At 46.6% G+C, this 14,099-nt stretch overlaps 1 protein-coding gene across 6 annotated transcripts in view; it reads left to right on the top strand.

Annotated features, from left to right (window-relative positions):
* Positions 1–14,099, top strand: part of SLC29A1 (solute carrier family 29 member 1 (Augustine blood group)) — a 471,283-nt gene that overhangs the window by 307,280 nt on the left and 149,904 nt on the right. For all 6 annotated transcript variants that reach the window (XM_078647310.1, XM_078647311.1, XM_078647306.1 and 3 more), the window contains one exon: positions 9,466–9,564. In XM_078647310.1, the coding sequence (XP_078503436.1) occupies positions 9,536–9,564 (29 nt within the window). In that variant the 5' untranslated portion in view covers positions 9,466–9,535. The remainder of the gene's footprint in view (positions 1–9,465; positions 9,565–14,099) is intronic.

Raw genomic sequence — 14,099 nt, 5'->3', positions numbered from 1 at the left:
TCGAAGCTGTGCACCGGGGTTTGAGAAGCCCCCACCCTGAGCTACTCCTGAGCCGAAGTTCAGCCCTCCACACTCGACGAGTGCTGCGTGGGGCCCTTTGGCACTATTTGGCTCAACGCGTTGGCCCGATCACTTGCCAGCTGGCTAGTGGTCCCTGTGCCGACGAACTACCTAAGAAGACTCGTGAATCTGGTTGCTCCAGATCCACACCAGCTCCCCTGAAAAGGAGCCCCGACTCTGACCTTCCTGGTCCGAGTGAGAAGCAATCTTCCGATCCTGTGTGGATTGCTCTTACCAAGGCTTGTTTGCTCCAAACTTGAAGCCGACTGCACCGACGGTGAGAGCCTGCGTGGGACAGATCGTGACCTGCTCCTGGACGTCGCAGATGCCCCAGAGCCCACGTGACAGCGGAGAGAAGCTCCTCGACGACCACCTGATTGCGCCCGACATTGCCTGGTTCCGTCCTGGTTCCACCCTGGTCACTGCTGAGTGACCCAGACTCTGTCCCCTCTGCTTTCAGGTACTCTACAACTTGAGTCCACCCTTGGACTCCACCGGACACTTAGTCTTCACCCTGCCTGCAGCCCTTTCAGCTCCAAGCACCAAGAGCCTGCGTGTCAAAACCCGACGCCACTTCGACCCTGTGCACCCACTTCCTGTGGGTGAGGTAACTTTGCTCCGCCGGTGTTCCCACACTGGTGCACACCTCTAGGGTCTGTGTGTTAAGTTTTGTTCCTCTAGGTTCAGCGGAAGTGTCCTTAAACTTTAACTTTATGACTTTTACGCACCATTGGTTAACATTTATTTATTTATTTATTTATTTATGCGTTTTTATATAGCGCAGACTTTACCCGAAGGTGTCAGAGCGCTTCACAATACTGCATGCGTGCGCTTTCCGCACATCTCCCGAATCCCGAGGGCCATTCCCGACTTCAGCATTGCTTGTCCTGACTGCTCCCAGCGATTCCCTAGGCCCTAGGCCTAACCACTGTTCGAGTGGCCTCTCTTATACCACTTGTTTAGTATATGGTTTGAGTGGCCACCCGCCCTCATCCATAATTGTGCAACTTGTATGTTTAAACAGTGCTTTTTGATTTAACGCTTGTGCCCCTTTATTCATAAAGAATACTGGGGATTGTTTTTAGTAATAAACACATATATTTTTATAATATATACTTGTGTGGTGTCCTTTCATTTGGTATTACAGGATTGTATGTGGTAAAACAGCTCGCTTAACACGACCTCTTAAGTTAAGCCTTTAGGCTGCTTAGTCCATGCTACCCCTAGGATAGCTTGTCTAATAAGGTTGACTTACAACCAGACACCATAAGGGATTGTTTGGTCAGGTAGTAGGTGGTTCCAGAATTGGAAACATCCCCTACCAGGCCAACTTCTCACAGAGTGCTTGTGGATACACAATTTTTTGTTTTTCCGTCTGGTGTGTACATCAGTATTCGAAAGGTTATGAGGGCCCTGGGGGGCCGATATTTCAAAAAATGTTATGCCAGAAACCTTCGCTCGAGCGTACTCAACAACTTCCCAAAGTTTCATGGCGATCGGATGAATGGTGTTTTAATTCTATTTATTTATTCGAGTGCTTGTGTGTAGTAATGCATAAAGGACAAACAGACAAACAGACAAACATACATTTGTTTTTATATATATAGATGAACACCAGGTTTAAACAGCTGCATTACACTTTTTTATGTTTACACTTTTTTGACTACTGCATATGCTTGTAAATGAATGAATGAATGTTTCACTTGTAGAGCGCACTGACACTTGTAATTGAGCATCCTGGCGCTATGAACTAATAAAACTATTGCAGGCTTGCCAAGCTTCACCAAGTCGAATCTGGTTGCTCAGTGGACTAATGCATCCTCTTCAGAGATCTGTGTTTGGCCCCATGGGGCTACAGGGTAGAATCCCCATGGGTCTACTCTGCTTTCATCCTTCCAAGGTCAATAAAATGAGTTGGGTAGCATTAAACATCTGTTATTTCAGCAAAAAGAAGCTCAGTGAGTATCTTACGTTATCTCACTTTGCTTCTCTGTAGTTGGGGTTCACCCACTGGCAGCAGGGTATCTGGGGGAGCACCACATCATTGTGTAGATGGAGAAGAGTTTAGCAGTCTTGTGGCTCACTGACTCATTTTTACACTCCAGACAATTGTGTTTGACCTCGTACTTTCAGGCCACATCCCGATGGTTGACGGAACACTTCATCCTTCTCAGGTCCATAAAATAAGTTCCATTGTGCTGGGTAGCAGGTAACGTCTATTCTTTCAATGACAAGAGCCACAATGGTGAATGTGCCCTTTACAAATGCACAATGTTAGTCAGCTCAGCCACTTTGCCCGTGTGTCCTTCTAATACATTGGCGCTGTCTTGGCTCTTTCGTTGAATGTGCGCCGGAAGTGTCCTTATGAATGGTGAGTCCTCTTTCTCATCCACCACATCTTTGGGCCCGATTCTGATGCAGTTAGGAAATCATTCCGACCGAATGTGGTTAGGAATGGAGAGACCGACCGACCGAGTATGATGCATCCGGATGCTTCCAGATTCGATTCGGTCGGACTCACAGTGACTTAAATGGGAGCCTATGTTCCGACCGAATGCATAGGCTCCCATTAAAGAAAGGGGTGGCTGGGGAAAATTGGGCATCCTGTGGTGGGCACCCCCTGATGCCTGCCACACTGTTATTGGCTGATAAGGAGGGCCCATGGGTACCTCTACGGGCCCGATTGGGAAAACTCCTGGTGCAGGGGGCCCGCTGTGGGCCCCCAAAGTCTGATACAGACTGCCGATTTGAGTCAGACGGCACGATTCGGAAAGGCTGTCTAAATCCAGCATCATCATCGGTCGTTCTGTAATCAATCAGAGTACTTGTAAAGCACGCTACTTACCCGTGAGGGTCTCAAGGCGCTGCGGGAAGGGGGGTGTCGCTCCTGCTCGAAGAGCCAGGTCTTGAGGCGCAAGACCTGTCTCTACGTGGCCCATAGAGACTTATGAGTCTGCTCTGTATGACTTGGTCATTCCGAATGCCGTTGTGGTCAGATTGGGATAGTCCTAACACCAAACTCGCATCGTGCTTGGTCAGGAACCTTTCTGATTTGGACGGAAAGACACGTTCCCGATCTGATCCAGACAGAGCAAATGCCATTAGGAGGCCTTCCTATCCGCATCCGGCGCCTTTGTGTGTTCCATTGTCCGACACCAAAGATGGTGCAGCTGCCAGGCACAAAATACAAGAAAGGCCACGGGTCCAAAAGAGCGGTGTCAGGTGTAACAAGGTATACTCAACCATAGCGCCTTGAGACCTTGCGGTGATAAGTGCGCTCTATGAGAACCTTTGACATTTGACATGTACTTGAGGGGGATCCCTTTTTAAGGACAGTTCCCCTCACACACCAAATGTGTCCTGCTTCATCGTAGGGGTGCCTCCTCGCGTAGAAGGCCTAGTCTCTACGCGGGCTACAACCCCCTCAATGCGAGGCAGGAGCACCAGGCTGGACAGTGGTGTGTCCTATATGAACATGTTGTGGCCTGGAATTTTCCATATCGACCAATCAGTTTTAACCAGCCAGTAGCGTTTTGACGTGGGTGTAGGTACAGTCATTCCATGTGGAGCCTTTTACTCCCTCAAGTGGCATCCTTGATGCACTTATGTAGTGGGAACACTGTCTACAGTGACTGATGGAACTGTCCTTGAGTGGAAATATTTACCAGATCGGCCTCAGTAGTGCCTCTCCTGAGTTCTGAGTAGATAGATATCCGCGCTCGGCCTCAGGACTGCCTCTCTCAGTTTCAGAGTGGATGTGATACCTTACGAGTTCAAGCAAGGGGTTAACCCCAGGATCTGGGGCATGCTGACTTGAAAATCCCTGAGAAAGCCCTGGTCCAAATGACCGCTTAAGGGCGAAACACGTGTCGGCTGTTGAATGTTTAAATAAAACTAACTATTGAACGATTAAACACAACTATTCCTGTAAACGTCTGGAGTATGATGACAATCAATGAACCAGGATACAAAATTGAAGAATAAAAGCCGAAAACAAAAATTATTTGGACGTTTGGAATTTTACAAATCGGTAGAATGTTGATATTTATTAAGGAGGAGCGTGCACTCATTTGTTCTTACAACTCAGAGTGGATGTAGATCCGAACTCGGTCCCTGGACAGCCTCTATCATGTTCAGAGTGGATGTACATTGGAGCTCGGCCTCAGTACAGCCTCTCTCATGTTCAGAGTGGATATATATCCGAGCTCGGCCTCAGGACAACCTCTTTCAGGTTGAGTGTGGATATATATCTGAGTTCAGCCTCAGGGCTCTCTTTCCTGGCAATCCTGCACACCGTTTCCCTCTCTACCGCTTACCCGGCGTTATACAGGGACCACGCATGTGAGTGGTTAACCCCTTCGACGCTCATGACGAGCTGGGCTCGTCATGAGGTAGCCTCCTCGCACGCTCATGACGAGCCCAGCTCGTCATGAAACATGGGAATGAGTAAATCCCAGCGTGCGGGCGGAATTCCGCCCGCACGCATGCGGTTAAGGCTGATTCTGTCTAGTGTTCGGGCAGGGTGGAGTTCGGAGGAGTGTTGCACAGGAACAGGTAAGAGGGGTTTGCGGTTAGTTTTTATGGTATGAGGGGTTTGGGATTAGTTTTTAGGAGATGGAGGGTCGGGGTCAGTTTTTAGTGGGTGTGGGGTTTGGGATTCTTTTTCAAGGGGTGGGAGGGGTTGGGGTGGGTTTTCAGGTGGTGGAGGGGTTGGATTAGTTTTTAGGGGTGGGAGGTTTGGGGTTAGTTTTCAGGGGTGGGAGGTTTGGGGTTAGTTTTCAGGGGTGGGGGAGTTTGGGGTTCGTTTTCAGGGGTGGGAGGGTTGGTTAGTTTACAGGGGGTTGTGTTAGTTTTTAGGAGGTGTGGGTGATCGTGTTTGTTTTGAGGGAATGGGGGGGGTTGGGATTAGCTTTTAGGGGGTGGGGTTGGGGGAATCGGGGTAGTAGTTGGTATGCATTTGTTTTACCATGCATGCCTTTATCACTAAATAGCTTGGTAAAGGAATGCGTGGTTAAAAAAATGGTGGTTTAGACAAGGTCGTAGTAACAACCTCGTTGTTAGGGTAGTCGTTGTTGTGGAACTCGCTGTTCCAACATACAACCTTTAGGCAATCACTTTTCTGAAGTTATTCTTCACCTGCTATTTTAACAAGATTGGAAGTATTTTATGCAGTACTAGCTTACCCGTCGTGCGTTGCTGCGATCTCCGAAGAAAGGAAATTCAATGAAACTCGTTATGATAAAATTCAATTTACATTGTGTCATTTTTATTGAAACTTATTCATTTTAATATGGAAAACATTTCAAAGTGTCGTTTTAATTCTATTTATTTATTCGAGTGCTTGTGGATACACGATTTTTTGTTTTACCGTCTTGTGCGTACATCAGTATTCGAAAGATCATGAGGGCCCTGGGGGGGGGGGGGCGATATTTCATAATTGTTTATCCCAGAAACCTTCGCGGGAGTGTACTCAACAACTTCCCAAAGTTTCATGGCGATCGGATGAATGGTGTTTTAATTCTATTTATTTATTCGAGTGCTTGTGGATACACGATTTGTTGTTTTTCCGTCTGGTGCGTACATCAGTATTCGAAAGGTTATGAGGGTCCTGGGGGTCCGATATTTAAAAAAAAATTATGCCAGAAACCTTGGCGGGGGTGTTCTCAACAACTTCCCAAAGTTTTATGGCGATCGGATGAATGGTGTAGTAATGCATAAAGGACAAACAGACAGACAGACAGACATACATACATTCGTTTTCAAATATATAGATAAAAGGCGCTGGTTAAAAAATAAACTGACTGGATATTACCTGGCGCAGGGACGAATTGCCCAGCCACCTACATGCAAAATTGTGGTAAATGTATAGCCTTTGCAGCAATTAAAAGGGTGCAGCAGTCTTAGGTCTACTAATTTAACAAACTGTTTGATCTTGGACATTTGCACACTAATCTCATATGTCAGCACTCTGAAGCAGGTAAAATAATGTAAGACATGAACACCAACGCCAAGCTCCCAGGACAGGTCTCCAGCATTGTATTTGTGAACACATTCGGGGTTGGTTTCATTTCATTGGCTGAAGGTGCTCCTGCTGCTGGTGTGGTAGAGCCCCTCCTATGCTGCAGCCCCTCCCTTCCAATTGAAGTATATATAGAGGGGTCCCAGACCAAACAAACAATTATTTATTAATGCTCACACATTTTTTGTAGACTTAATCCAAAAAACAAATGAGGGTGCAAGGTGCTTTTATTTTCACTGCACCATAAGACATTCAATGATTGAAAAATCAATAGTAAAGTACACAAAATTCAATGCGCCCACAGGAGGAAGGGAAGGAGTGCAAGGAAGGGAATACATTTCAAATAGTTACACGTCACTAATCAAAATTCTTTATGCATAAATCCACAAGTCAAATCATAAATATTATTGATCCACATATGAGAGGTCAAGAAAAAGCATATGTCAAAAAATACATTTTTCGTAAAAGAAGCTCCTAGGATGCTGAATATATCAAGCTAGGGTTAGGAGTTCTTGGTTGTAGATGATTGTCTACGTTTCGACCCAGAAAATGTAGGACAGTAGATCCTTACTACGCGGGTCTTCGTCAGGACGTGAAGGGAGGTGGAGGGTAGGGTGGGGCTGATTCCTAAGCACAAAATAGAGATAAAAACTCATTACTTTAACCGGTCTCAAAGGAGTCCCGACATATTTGAAAAAAACCGGGGAGCCCCGTTTTATTCAAGGTATAGAATTAGGTTGAAATAAGTTGAGGTTAAAATTAAAAAGGAGGGAAATTATACTGAGGATGAAGCCACATATTAGACGTTGTAGTAATTACCTGACGGAGCAGGCAGAAAAACGGCCAGATAAACGTGGTCCGTAACCAGGCGATGCCTTGTTCTGCGCTGTGTGCTGTCCGAATCTAAGGACCGTGATAGAAAATATGTTGGCACCAATCCTTAAGTGATATGCCAAAGGTATTTGCTAAACCGGGTGCATTGGAAATGCCATTAAAAAGCCTACCTTATTGTCAGGACAGTACGGTGTGAGTAAGTCAACTAATTATTGTTCCTCCGTCAAAACGGGGTTCTGTTCAAAAATCCTTAAAGTGAAAAAGGGGATCACTCGTGCCACATCTGAAAAACATCAAGGGGAAAAAACGTATCAGATTTCGGCTCAATTCCCCGGTGACTGATTCTAAAAGAAAAAGGCGCCTTTTTCTTTTAGAATCAGTCACAGATGTGGCACGAGTGATCCCCTTTTTCACTTTAAGGATTTTTGAACAGAACCCCTTTTTGACGTAGGAACAATAATTAGTTGACTTACTCACACCGTACTGTCCTGACAATAAGGTAGGCTTTTTAATGGCATTTCCAATGCACCCGGTTTAGCAAATACCTTTGGCATATCAGTTATGGATTGGTGCCAACATATTTTCTATCACGGTCCTTAGATTCGGACAGCACACAGCGCAGAACAAGGCATCGCCTGGTTACGGACCACGTTTATCTGGCCGTTTTTCTGCCTGCTCCGTCAGGTAATTACTACAACGTCTAATATGTGGCTTCATCCTCAGTATAATTTCCCTCCTTTTTAATTTTAACCTCAACTTATTTCAACCTAATTCTATACCTTGAATAAAACGGGGCTCCCCGGTTTTTTTCAAATATGTCGGGACTCCTTTGAGACCGGTTAAAGTAATGAGTTTTTATCTCTATTTTGTGCTTAGGAATCAGCCCCACCCTACCCTCCACCTCCCTTCACGTCCTGACGAAGACCCGCGTAGTAAGGATCTACTGTCCTACATTTTCTGGGTCGAAACGTAGACAATCATCTACAACCAAGAACTCCTAACCCTAGCTTGATATATTCAGCATCCTAGGAGCTTCTTTTACGAAAAATGTATTTTTTGACATATGCTTTTTCTTGACCTCTCATATGTGAATCAATAATATTTATGATTTGACTTGTGGATTTATGCATAAAGAATTTTGATTAGTGACGTGTAACTATTTGAAATGTATTCCCTTCCTTGCACTCCTTCCCTTCCTCCTGTGGGCGCATTGAATTTTGTGTACTTTACTATTGATTTTTCAATCATTGAATGTCTTATGGTGCAGTGAAAATAAAAGCACCTTGCACCCTCATTTGTTTTTTGGATCAAGTCTACAAAAAATGTGTGAGCATTAATAAGTAATTGTTTGTTTGGTCTGGGACCCCTCTATATATACTTCAATTAATTACCCAGGTCCCACTGACTATATGGGTTCAACCCAATTATCTACAACGCCCCTCCCTTCCAGCACCAGACAAGCACCTCTTCCCCAGCTCATAATGGGTTGAAGGAGTGCAAGGTGTTTGTCCTATGAGACAGTAAAAACAGGTGGGGAAATGACATTTGCCTTAATGGGCGTTCTGCAGTGCTTCTCTGTGGACACAGGGCAGAGCCACCATTGCAGAACAGCTCTGCAAAATCCACCCCAGGCCCACAAGAAAGAGGTGCAAGCCTCATGTTGATGGGCTCAGTGTGGGGCCACACTGCCCATACCGGGCGCCAGCCCTGGCTTTTCTTCATTAAGAGAGAAATTCAGGGTCTGGGACATGGCCTGTTATATACGGGCCTGATTTAGAGTTTGGCGGATGGGTTACTCTGTCACAAACATGGCCGATATGCATCCGCTTGATTACAAGTACATTAGTTAATAATGTGTGTGCAATAAGGTCACACGTGTGCCAAAGTCAGGCATCCCCCAAAGTATAAATCAAAGCTTGTGTCCATGTCTCCATGTCCCCTTAGGGAAGCTCTGGAGCTTGAGGCCAGTGGTGCAGCTGCTGCAGGACCAGACCTCAGAAGGGCGAGTCATGCATTGGGTGTTTCATTGCTCTTAACCTCTACACTATTATCCAACAGCAGGAAGGCTGATCAAATATCCCCATCGCACTTTAGAAGTACCTCATACCCACACATAATACAGCGCCCGCTCCCACTGTATTGTAATGATAAGGTTTCAACACCTGCTCTGTGCAAAGAAACCTCTGTTGCTTCTGATGCTCCCACGGATATATTTTATTTCATGACTGATCAGTTTAGACTTTGGCAAATTTTCCCAACTGTCCAGACCTCCTCTGATTTACACCGCAAGGCTATAAACTATTTCAGTTGAAATGTGTCTGATTTTTAATAGTCCTTATTTTTCTCAAAGCTACACAGCTCTGTAGTATAATTTCAGAGTTGATGTTGTTGCCATACTTCTATTTCCCCTTGCTCCTTTGATGCACGCATAATAAGGTGCTGCTGAGTGAACATGACTTATAATCTGTGCCGCGGGGAAGTAGAGATTGTCTGCTGACTTGGAAAGTGACATACCAGTTGTTCATATTCATCTGTTTGCTCTTCTTTCACAGGGCCTAACCGAGAACTCTCAGAGCGTACGTTCATAAGGAACATTCTCGTCTTCATATCAGAGCGCTAACCATGACAATGGCGGCCACACCACCAGACAGGTAAGCTGGTCTCTTGCAGTTGATGTTCAAACAGCCTGCTATTTTGGGCTTTTGCAATTCCAGTTCTTTGTGTTGCACTGCCATCTCCTCTGTACTTGGGTGTTTCTCTTAGTTCTCCTTTGGAGCCTGTGGTCTTGCTGTTCTTGGGTGTTCCTGTTAGTTCTCCTTTGGAGCCTGTGGTCTTGCTGTTCTTGGGTGTTCCTGTTAGTTCTCCTTTGGAGCCTGTGGTCTTGCTGTTCTTGGGTGTTCCTGTTAGTTCTCCTTTCGAGCCTGTGGTCTTGCTGTTCTTGGGTGTTCCTGTTAGTGCTCCTTTGGAGCCTGTGGTCTTGCTGTACTTGGGTGTTCCTGTTAGTTCTCATTTCGAGCCTGTGGTCTTGCTGTACTTCGGTGTTCCTGTTAGTTCTCATTTCGAGCCTGTGGTCTTGCTGTTCTTGGGTGTTCCTATTAGTTCTCCTTTCTATCCTTTGGTCTTGCTGTTCTTGGGTGTTCCTGTTAGTGCTCCTTTTGAGCCTGTGGTCTTGCTGTTCTTGGGTGTTCCTGTTAGTGCTCCTTTTGAGCCTGTGGTCTTGCTGTTCTTGGGTGTTCCTGTTAGTGCTCCTTTTGAGCCTGTGGTCTTGCTGTACTTGGGTGTTCCTGTTAGTGCTCCTTTTGAGCCTGTGGTCTTGCTGTTCTTGGGTGTTCTGATTAGTTCTCCTTTGGAGCACATGGATTTCCTGTACTTGGGTGTTCCGGTTAGTTCTCCTTTCAAGCCTGTGGTCTTGCTGTACTTGGGTGTTCCTGTTAGTTCTCCTTTCTATCCTTTGGTCTTGCTGTACTTGGGTGTTCCTGTTAGTGCTCCTTTCAAGCCTGTGGTCTTGCTGTTCTTGGGTGTTCCTGTTAGTTCTCCTTTCGAGCCTGTGGTCTTGCTGTTCTTGGGTGTTCCTGTTAGTGCTCCTTTCGAGCCTGTGGTCTTGCTGTTCTTGGGTGTTCATCTTAGTTCTCCTTTGGTGCACATGGATTTGCTGTTCTTGGGTGTTCCTGTTAGTTCTCCTTTTCAGCCTGTGGTCTTGCTGTACTTGGGTGTTTCTCTTTGTTCTCCTTTGCAGCCTGTGGTCTTGCTGTACTTGGGTGTTCCTGTTAGTTCTCCCTTTCAGCCTGTGGTCTTGCTGTACTTGGGTGTTCAGGTTAGTTCTCCTTTGCAGCCTGTGGTCTTGCTGTACTTGGGTGTTCCTGTTAGTTCTCCCTTTCAGCCTGTGGTCTTGCTGTACCTGGGTTTTCCTCCCAGTTCTTCTTGGGAGCCTGAGCTCTTGCTGTACTTGGGTGTTCCACCTAGTTCTTCTTAGAGGCATGACACCTTTGTATTCTTGGATGTTCCTATCAGTTCTCCCTGTGGGCCCATGGCCTTACAGTACTTGGGTTTTCCTTTTAATTCTCCTTTGGAGCCGGTGGTCTTAGTGTCCCTGGTCGATTCTCTACATCTTTTTAGTAGCCTGTGGTTTTGTTGTACTTGGGTATTTTTTTTAGCTTGACGTGAAAGTATGTAGTTGTGAGGGTCTAGCATAAATATCCTCATTCCCTTTTGAAGCCTGTGTCATTGTTGGTTTTGTTTTCCATGGAAGCAGTGGCTTTGCTAGTATTGTGTGTTACTCTGTTTCTGAATGTTTATGTTTCCTGAAGGCTTTGGTTCTCCTTTGAAGGATGTGTCCTTGGTGATCCACTTAAGGTTGACGTCTTGCTGAGCTTGTGTATGTTCTTTATCTCTGCTCTGCTCTTACCCTGTTCCCCATCAAAGGTTTTAACCGTGCTGCTGTTAGGCTTTTACCCGGTTGTATGTAAAACCTTATGGCCATAAAGACCACATGTGTTTCTTTTGGTTCCCTGTAGGAGACTGTGGGCGTTTCTCTTTCTATTCCTTTGAAGTTGGTCTGGGGCAGTACTATTATTTGTTCATGGAAGGCTGTGTGGTTGCTGTGCTGGATGCTTCATTAGGCTGAATTCAGAATTATGGTGTATTTCTGCTCTTGAAAGTATCACCCTTCCCCTATCTCTCCCAATGATCTGTTCTTCATGGAATTATAGAGGGTTGTTGAACTTTTGCTTGACACTTCTGTCCTTGACTTGTTCTATTGGTAGCCCGTTGGGTGTGCCCTACTGTCCATGAGTGGCCCTGTTGTCCCTTTGTTTGTCCCTTCTGTCCTTGGCTTGTTCTATTGATACCCCGTTGGGTGTGTCCTACTGTTCATGAGTGGCTCTGTTGTCCCTTTGCTTGTCACTTCTGTCCTTGACTTGTTCTATTGATCGCCCGTTGGGTGTGCCCTCCTGTCCATGAGTGGCCCTGTTGTGCCTTTGTTTGTCACTTCTGTCCTTGACTTGGTCTGTTGATGGCCCATTGGGTGTGTCCTACTGTCCATGAGTGGCTCTGTTGTCCCTTTGCTTGTCACTTCTGTCCTTTACTTGTTCTATTGATAGCCCGTTGGGTATGTCCTCCTGTCCATGAGTGGCTCTGTTGTCCCTTTGTCACTTCTGTCCTTGACTTATTCTATTGGTAGCCCGTTGGGTGTGTCCTACTGTCCATGAGTGGCTCTGTTGTCCCTTTGCTTGTCACTTCTGTCCTTTACTTGTTCTATTGATAGCCCGTTGGGTGTGCCCTACTGTCCATGAGTGGCCCTGTTGTCCCTTTGTCACTTCTGTCCTTGACTTGGTCTGTTGATGGCCCGTTGGGTGTGTCCTACTGTCCATGAGTGACCCTGTTGTCCCTTTGTTTGTCACTTCTGTCCTTGACTTGTTCTATTGATAGCCCGTTGGGTGTGTCCTACTGTCCATGAGTGGCCCTGTTGTTCCTTTGTTTGTCCCTTCTGTCCTTGACTTGTTCTATTGATAGCCCGTTGGGTGTGTCCTACTGTCCATGAGTGGCCCTGTCGTCCCTTTCTTTTGTCACTTCTGTCCTTGACTTGTTCTATTGATAGCCCGTTGGGTGTGTCCTACTGTCCATGAGTGGCTCTGTTGTCCCTTTGCTTGTCACTTCTGTCCTTGACTTGTTCTATTGGTACCCCGTTGGGTGTGTCCTACTGTCCATAAGTGGCTCTGTTGTCCCTTTGTTTGTCACTTCTGTCCTTGACTTGTTCTATTGATAGCCCGTTGGGTGTGCCCTACTGTCCACAAGTGGCCCTGTTGTCCCTTTGTCACTTCTGTCCTTGACTTGTTCTGTTGATAGCCCGTTGGGTGTGCCCTACTGTCCATGAGTGGCTCTGTTGTCCCTTTGTTTGTCACTTCTGTCCTTGACTTGGTCTGTTGATGGCCCGTTGGGTGTGCCCTACTGTCCATGAGTGGCTCTGTTGTCCCTTTGCTTGTCACTTCTGTCCTTGACTTGGTCTGTTGATGGCCCGTTGGGTGTGTCCTACTGTCCATGAGTGGCTCTGTTGTCCCTTTGCTTGTCACTTCTGTCCTTGACTTGGTCTGTTGATGGCCCGTTGCGTGTGTCCTACTGTCCATGAGTGGCTCTGTTGTCCCTTTGCTTGTCACTTCTGTCCTTGACTTGGTCTGTTGATAGCCCGTTTGGTGTGTCCTACTGTCCACAAGTGGCCCTGTTGTCCCTTTGTCACTTCTGTCCTTGACTTGTTCTGTTGATAGCCCGTTGGGTGTGCCCTACTGTCCATGAGTGGCCCTGTTGTCCCTTTGCTTCTCACTTCTGTCCTTGACTTGGTCTGTTGATAGCCCGTTGGGTGTGCCCTACTGTCCATGAGTGGCTCTGTTGTCCCTTTGCTTCTAACTTCTGTCCTTGACTTGGTCTGTTGATAGCCCGTTGGGTGTGCCCTACTGTCCATGAGTGGCTCTGTTGTCCCTTTGCTTCTCACTTCTGTCCTTGACTTGGTCTGTTGATGGCCCGTTGGGTGTGTCCTACTGTCCATGAGTGGCTCTGTTGTCCCTTTGCGTCTCACTTCTGTCCTTGACTTGGTCTGTTGATGGCCCGTTGGGTGTGTCCTACTGTCCATGAGTGGCTCTGTTGTCCCTTTGTGTGTCACTTCTGTCCTTGACTTGTTCTGTTGATAGCCCGTTGGGTGTGTCCTACTGTCCATGAGTGGCTCTGTTGTCCCTTTGCTTGTCACTTCTGTCCTTGACTTGGTCTGTTGATAGCCCGTTGGGTGGGCCCTACTGTCCATGAGTGGCTCTGTTGTCCCTTTGCTTCTCACTTCTGTCCTTGACTTGGTCTGTTGATGGCCCGTTGGGTGTGTCCTACTGTCCATGAGTGGCTCTGTTGTCCCTTTGCTTCTCACTTCTGTCCTTGACTTGGTCTGTTGATGGCCCGTTGGGTGTGTCCTACTGTCCATGAGTGGCTCTGTTGTCCCTTTGTGTGTCACTTCTGTCCTTGACTTGTTCTGTTGATAGCCCGTTGGGTGTGTCCTACTGTCCATGAGTGGCTCTGTTGTCCCTTTGCTTAACATTTCTGTCCTTGACTTGGTCTGTTGATAGCCCGTTGGGTGTGCCCTACTGTCCATGAGTGGCTCTGTTGTGCCTTTGTTTGTCACTTCTGTCCTTGACTTGGTCTGTTGATGGCC

This window comes from Lissotriton helveticus, chromosome 6 (genome assembly GCF_964261635.1).
Source record: "Lissotriton helveticus chromosome 6, aLisHel1.1, whole genome shotgun sequence".
NCBI classification, from domain to species: Eukaryota; Metazoa; Chordata; class Amphibia; order Caudata; family Salamandridae; genus Lissotriton; species Lissotriton helveticus.
Note: the sequence above shows the minus strand (reverse complement) of the source record. Positions and strands in the feature narration are given on the sequence as shown.